This window comes from Montipora capricornis, chromosome 5 (genome assembly GCF_036669925.1).
Source record: "Montipora capricornis isolate CH-2021 chromosome 5, ASM3666992v2, whole genome shotgun sequence".
In the NCBI taxonomy this organism is placed as follows: domain Eukaryota; kingdom Metazoa; phylum Cnidaria; class Anthozoa; order Scleractinia; family Acroporidae; genus Montipora; species Montipora capricornis.
This window is the reverse complement of record NC_090887.1, coordinates 16,036,221-16,043,720: the sequence shown is the minus strand read 5'-3', so window position 1 is coordinate 16,043,720 and position 7,500 is coordinate 16,036,221. Positions and strand designations below refer to the sequence as shown.

Below are 7,500 nucleotides of genomic sequence, written 5' to 3'. Positions count from 1 at the left end.
TATGACTCCATACAGCCTTTTTACTCTACTAGGCAGTTTTGCAGTCCAGCCAGGTGTCGCTGAACAGTGGTAACACTAGAATGATCAGGATTGAGACGATTCAAATAGATGGCCAAGGCACGTTCTAAATACTCCTTTGCCTGTTCCACCTCGCCATGGTCACCGACTACAAAAGCCAAGTTTTTATAAGCATCTGCGACATAAATATGTTGAGATCCCAACTTTTCTATCCGTACAGCAAGAACGCGCTCAAGAAACTCCTTTGCTTTTTCCAGGTCACCTTGGTCACGGAGAACACTGGCTATATTGTTGTAACTGGATGCAACATGGATATCCTGAGATCCCAACTTTTCTATCCGTATAGCAACAGCGCAATCATGATACTCCTTTGCTTTTTCCAGTTCACCCTGGGCATGAAGTACACAGCCTATGTTGCTGTAACTGGTTGCAACATCGATATGCTGAGATCCCAACTTTTTTATCTGTATAGCAACAGCCCGCTCAAGATACACCTTTGCTTGGTGCAGGTCACCCTGGGCATGGAGTAAAGTGGCTATTTTGTTGTAACTGGATGCCACATGAATATGATGAGATCCCAACTTTTCTATCTGTATAACAACAGCGCGATTGCGATACTCCTTCGCTTGTTTCAGGTCACCTTGTTTATGGAGTACAGAGGCTATTTTGTTGTAACTGGATGCGACATCGATATGCTGAGATCCCAACTTTTCTATTTGTATAGCAAGAGCGCGCTCAAGATACTCCTTTGCTTGTTGCAGCTCACCTTGGTCATGGAGTACAGAGGCTATGATGTTGTAACTGGTTGCGACATTGATATGCTGAGATCCCAACTTTTCTATCCGTATAGCAAGAGCGCGATCAAGATACTCCTTCGCTTGTTGCAGCTCACCTTGGTCATGGAGTACAGAGGCTATGTTGTTGTAACTGGTTGCGACATTGATATGCTGAGATCCCAACTTTTCTATCTGTATAGCAAGAGCGCGATCATGATACTCCTTCGCTTGTTGCAGGTCACCTTGTTTATGGAGTACAGAGGCTATGTTGTTGTAACTGGATGCCACATCGATATGCTGAGATCCCAACTTTTCTATCAGTATAGCAAGAGCGCGATCAAGATACTCCTTCGCTTGTTGCAGCTCACCTTGGTCATGGAGTACAGAGGCTATGTTGTTGTAACTGGTTGCGACATCGATATGCTGAGATCCCAACTTTTCTATCCGTATAGCAAGAGCGCGATCATGATACTCCTTTGCTTGTTGCTGGTCGCCTTGTTTATCTAGTACAGAGGCTATGTTGTTGTAACTTTTTGCGACATCGATATGCTGAGATCCCAACTTTTCTATCCGTATAGCAAGAGCGCGATCATGATACTCCTTCGCTTGTTGCAGGTCACCTTTTTTAAAGAGTACACAGGCTATGTTGTTGTAACTGCGTGCGACATCGATATGCTGAGATCCCAACTTTTCTATCCGTATAGCAAGAGCGCGATCATGATAGTCCTTTGCCTGTTCCAGGTCACCTTTTTCAATGAGTACAGTGGCTATGTTGTTGTAACTGGTTGCGACATCGATATGCTGAGATCCCAACTTTTCTATCCGTATAGCAAGAGCGCGATTATGATACTCCTTTGCTTGTTCCAGGTCACCTTGGTCATGGAGTACAGTGGCTATGTTGTTGTAACTGGTTGCGACATCGATATGCTGAGATCCCAACTTTTCTATCCGTATAGCAAGAGCGCGATCATGATATTCCTTTGCTTGTTCCAGGTCACCTTGGTCATGGAGTACAGTGGCTATGTTGTTGTAACTGGTTGCGACATCGATATGCTGAGATCCCAACTTTTCTATCTGTATAGCAAGAGCGCGATTGAGATACTCCTTTGCTTGTTCCAGGTCACCTTCGTCGTGGAGTACATTGGCTATGTTGTTGTAACTGGTTGCGACATCGATATGCTGAGATCCCAACTTTTCTATCAGTATAGCAAGAGCGCGATCATGATACTCCTTTGCTTGTTGCAGGTCACCTTGTTTATGGAGTACAGTGGCTATGTTGTTGTAACTTTTTGCGACATCGATATGCTGAGATCCCAACTTTTCTATTGGTATAGCAAGAGCGCGCTCAAGATATTCCTTTGCTTGTTGCAGGTCTCCTTGTGTACAGAGTACATTGGCTATGTTGTTGTAACTGGATGCCACATTGATATGCTGAGATCCCAACTTTTCTATCCGTATAGCAAGAGCGCGATCAAGATACTCCTTTGCTGGTTGCAGCTCACCTTGGTCATGGAATACATAGGCTATGTTGTTGTAACTGGTTGCGACATCGATATGCTGAGATCCTAATTTTTCTATCCGTATAGCAAGAGCGCGATCAAGATACTCCTTTGCTTGTTGCAGCTCACCTTGGTCATGGAGTACAGAGGCTATGTTGTTGTAACTGGTTGCGACATCGATATGCTGAGATCCCAACTTTTCTATCTGTATAGCAAGAGCGCGATCATGATATTTCTTTGCTTGTTCCAGGTCACCCTGGGCACGGAGTACAGAGGCTATGTTGTTGTAACTGGTTGCGACATCGATATGCTGAGATCCTAATTTTTCTATCCGTATAGCAAGAGCGTGATCATGATACTCCTTTGCTTTTTGAAACTCACCCATCTTGTGATGCACATTGCCTAACGCTTCATAGACTGCTGCGAAATCTCCCTCACAAAATACACCATCATGCTGAATTAACTTTAGAGCTACCTTACAGATGCTTTTGGCACTGTTAAAGTCGCAATGATTAGCACAAGTGGCCCTAAACAGAATGAAATAATTTGGATAATGTTTCACACTTAAATTGTCCTCCGATAAGTCAGCTACATTGAATACACTTTCAATTTCTGTTATTAGGCTTTTCAAATGAGGTACCAGCTGTAAGCTATTAGAAGTAGAGTCTTCTTTGTAAAGATTTTTCTCCTCTATAAACTAATTAAATGAGGTAATACCCCAATGAATGATTTGAAAATATCGAGCCTTCGAATACTTTTTGATCGTAGTTTGGATGACATTTCTGACAATTTGATGTGCTTGTACGTAGACGCCACTCTCGTCTTGTTCAACTAATAGCAGCGAGCTTTTTCGAATCCTTAAACCAATGATATCTTCGTCCGCAGATTCGTCTTATCCACTCAAATCACTTTGCTTAGCGATATTCAGAATGTACTTGATTACAAGGTCAAGGTTTAATGGTTGCTCACCACAGAGAGAAATGAAATCGAATGCGTGTTTCAAAACCTTGTCAGATGACATTGCGTCCTCCACCGCCAATGAAATCGCTGTGGTCATAGCGATTGGGTAGCTTTTGTTTGCCATGGCAAGAAAGGCCTCAGTGTTAGCACGCTGACCCTTGTCAAGTTTCTCGAGGTAGCTTTTCCAGCCAAAATTCGAAGAGGCTTCCCGAACTTGTTTGACAAAGATAGCGGCGCTTGCTAAGGCAAGGGGTTGGTAATCTAATGCCCGAGCAACTTCTTTTTCGGTCTCACCGTCTGGGATGCCGGAGAGGGAGGCTAACAAGGAAATGGCGTCAGTTGGCATCATGCCCTTGCTCACAGAGATGTGATTGTTGAAAGAAGTTTCTGAAGGAATAGCAGCGGTGTCTTGCAATGTGATCAGCAGCTGACCTTTACACCAGTGCGTGTCTCCGGTCTTTGGCAAATGAGGATTCATTCCACTTAAGCTGACGACATTGTCCACCACTAACAGCCACGATGAGTAAAGCTGAACTTTGGTACCAATTAACGACCTCATGTTGGCAATCTTCCCCTCCGTCATCAGATCTTTGTCGTTTAGAGTATTTGTGACTGCATATTCTGAACACCTTAGATGACGAGCAAAAGAGACGTAGGATTCTAACAGTGAATCAAGACTTTGCGCATTTAGAGTCATCACGAATCTATTCTTGCCCGCGAGTTGTTTTTTGTCATTAAAGAATTTCTTTGCGGCAAGGCCGGCTAACTGAGATTTGCCGCTTCCAGGGTTTCCGGAGATGTACAGGGAAGTTAATCGGCCCTCGTTGGTTTCTTTCAATTGCTGTAGTTGTTGAATAATTTTAGCCAACTCATGATCTCGTTCAGCAACGTCATGCGATGGCTTGGGTGGGAGAATGCAAAATGCCGCAGGAGCTTCAGTTCGTAACTGCTCTTCAAGGACCTTTCGATGCTTTTCTGTTTCCTTAAGGGTTTCACCTTTTTCTTTAAGTTCCCGTTCTTTTTCTTTCAGTTCGTCTTTTAGGTGGTCGACTACTTGCGAGACTTTTTCTAACTCGCCCGTCGGAAAACTCTTCTGATTTCTGGTTTCTTGAATCTTCAGATCGGAGAGGCCAAGTGCTTTAAAGGCAACTATAACTTTGTCTACAGCAGTTTTAAACTCTGTCTCGTTGACTTTGCCATGTGGCGAATGAGCAGGGCCTTTATTACGAAAATTTCTTAAATCATCCACATTTGATCGGACTACTGCGTTTAGGGCTCCTCCAATACAGTCGGAGTACAGTATAGCGTAAAAGAGCATGGTGCAATCCCATTCTGCTCTATTTCCGTTAACCATGGTTGCCAAGAGACGTGCGTTTCTTTTTTGGTTTCTCGGCGACTCCTGCTTTTCGAAGTCCAGTCCATTTTGAGGTTCGTCTTTCCATTCTCCCAAAGTTGACGTGTATCGGTTGTCCCATTCTTGTTTGAAGATTGTTTGCAGGCCCTCAGTTATCACATCAGTAGTGATAAAGCAGATCCTGAAGTAATTCAGTTGCTCGTCAGTGTATTCCGGTCCAGTGGCCATACTTAGTCAGGCTCAGCTTTTACTGAGCCTTTGCTAGAAATAATTATTGCGTTAATGTCAGCAGTAGTACAATAGATCATAGATCACTTAATGAAAATAACTTGTCTATATACTAAAATGTTTTAATTTTTACTTTTATTTATTTCGCGAAATAATGCCAAGTTCAAGTTGTGGTTTTGAATGTTTTTCTGTGATACATTTTACGAAAAAGGAACCCAGGACAGCGATTTGTACTTCATGTCATCTTTATTGCTTGATTAAAACTACGTCCGCAGCGCGATGCATCTGTCTGGCAGATCTACGTTTTTCACTTCCGTCTCTAGGTCGTCGATAGAGGAAGGATGGACTTTTTAGTGAGACAATCCCTAAATTGTTTACAAAGCATGTTAGTCATACACATGTTTTTTTCAGAAACTTTAGTGTCTCGAGCTCCTTCGTCGTGGCTTGGCAAATGTTACGCTTTCGGATGGTAATCTTCTCGATAATGGGGTGGTAATTAAGGACTTTTTTTAGTTTTGGCGCGGGAAACTCTTTTCAGATGTCAACACTCCTTACCTTTAATAATAGTCTATTTGGACAAAGACAAACAACAACCGTCACAATTCACTCTTCCTGCAAGGAGGGAAAGAGAAACTGAATGAAAACTAATACCCTAAACCCAAATTGTAGTACTTAGGGCCAGGAACCCGTTTCTGCAAGGTCTGGAAAGCTTTTCAGGCAAGAGAAGTCACTGTGAAAGGTATGACATGACAAGTTTTCAAGTTAGGAGAGGAAAAAGACATGGCAACATTTCACGCTTGGACAGGTTATAGCTTTTAAGATAAAGAGGGAATGGTGTCACCCGATAAAACCCCGAAATTGAAAGTTTCGGATGCTTTGAGAAACACGCCCCAGGAATGGGTTGTTTGAAAGATGGATAATGCTATAAAACAATATTCAAACGAATTGAGTTATCCAGCAGTTAGTGATTTATCCAGCGACTGCGGCAGGTCATCAAGGAGCTTAGCAACAAGGACGGCAACTGCAACGGCAACCGCAACCAACGAGAACATAGATTCAAAATAGGAATTCTCGTACCTGTAATCAGTTCGCGCCGGATTACTTCAGCTCTTTCACTGTGTAAAATGTGTGTCTGTTGTCCAAAAATATAACCGGTTAAAGTTTGAAGAGAGAGAGAGAGAGATCAAAAATCTGAATTCGTCAGCTGCCGTTGTCCTCAAGCCGCTGATTTTGGTCATTTGATGTTGTTGTTTTGCTTAGGATGGGAAACTCATCTGACGTACCGAATGTAAAACGCAGGTTCAGAGTATGCAGATCAATTGTTTTCGCCCATTATATCTTTACTTTGTTTTGTGACGTTCTCGTTGCCCTTGTCTTCCTTCTGGCTAAAGCTTCCTATCATTTTATTTGGTGCAAATAGGGGGATTGTCAGTGGTTCCTATGCAGGGAAAAATGACAGCACCGTGATAAATATGATATATACCACCGTGAGAAATTTATCAAATCGAAAGTGGTTCAGCGTTGTCTGTACTCTTATCGACAACGATATTCGTCATCACAGTGGTCAAAATGTTGTTGACTCACGAGGCGCAGCCGAGTGAGTCCACAACAATAAGAGTACAGACAACGCTGAACCACCTTCGATTTTTACCACAATATTCGACGCTGAAGAAAGTGTTTATTTCAGAGCGAGACCAAAATCATGACTCAAAGAAAGAGCAAGTGTTGTCTATAACTTTCTAGCAATATGATTGGTTTACTTCCTAAAATGAGCGTTCCTGATTGGGTATTACATTGCCTGAGAAATTGACGTGAGCATGACGCGAGCAGCGTTGTCTAGGCTGTTATCGACAACGGCAAATTAGCCAATCAGATTTTAAGATTAGAAGCAATTGTGGTAAAAATGATATTTTCCACGGTGATAAATATAATATAAACAACCTTGAGAAATATGATATATACCACCGTGAGAAATGATAGCAGTCTGCAATACTCTTTTAAGAGTGAAGACTAAATAAATAGATAAATGAATAAATTTACGGTTCAGGCTTTAATGATTGAACTGCGATTTTTAAGTGAGTAGAGAAGGGGAGGGTTGTAAGCAAGAAATGAAAAAGCTTTACAAAGAAGAAGTCAGCAAAATTTGAAGACGATTTCCTTGCATTTTCCACTTCTAATTTAAGACGAGGGCCTAATATGATAAAGCTGTAAACCATTTGCCAACTTAACATTCCACGGAGAACTCATGAACGTGTCAACAGGGCAGGCCCATGGCAGTCCTTACAAAGAGTGTAACAGGTGGATCTGATCTCACCTTTGCTAGATGCCTCTGAAATTCTCCTCTACGCAAGCTGAATGATATACGAAGCCGGAAGTACAATGGTTACGATCAATTTGCCGTCTCCAAGACAACTAGCAACAGATATGTACGTCGTCCTGCAACAGATATTAGCCCAAACTTCAGTTACGTGAGCAGTAATAGTTTTAGCTTCTGCTAGTCTAACTACACTTCAACTGTTGTAAGACAATCCCTTACTAAAAAGCAAACAAAAACAAACGGAATATACGATGCTTTAATAAGTGCACTATTTCCTTATTAATTATTGATAAACTTCTATTCTACGGAATTAAAGAAATAATATTTGCACGGTCGCCAGGCTTTCTT

General features: G+C 42.1%; 2 protein-coding genes across 2 annotated transcripts; both read right to left on the bottom strand.

Annotated features, from left to right (window-relative positions):
• Positions 1-20: 20 nt before the first annotated feature.
• On the bottom strand, positions 21-2,678 carry LOC138048445 (tetratricopeptide repeat protein 28-like). The gene has a single exon (XM_068894636.1). The coding sequence runs from the start codon at positions 2,676-2,678 to the stop codon at positions 21-23; it is 2,658 nt and encodes an 885-aa protein (XP_068750737.1).
• A 155-nt stretch (positions 2,679-2,833) lies between these two features.
• LOC138049657 (uncharacterized) lies at positions 2,834-5,205 on the bottom strand. Its single transcript, XM_068896052.1, has one exon. It carries the CDS (start codon positions 4,833-4,835, stop codon positions 3,186-3,188), a length of 1,650 nt encoding a protein of 549 aa, XP_068752153.1. The 5' UTR covers positions 4,836-5,205; the 3' UTR covers positions 2,834-3,185.
• Between the last annotated feature and the right edge of the window lie 2,295 nt (positions 5,206-7,500).

What these genes read in the sequence shown, in the direction of transcription:
- LOC138048445 (XM_068894636.1), bottom strand. Translation starts at nt 2,678, where the DNA reads ATGGGTGAGTTTCAAAAAGCAAAGGAGTATCATGATCACGCTCTTGCT.
- LOC138049657 (XM_068896052.1), bottom strand. Translation starts at nt 4,835, where the DNA reads ATGGCCACTGGACCGGAATACACTGACGAGCAACTGAATTACTTCAGG.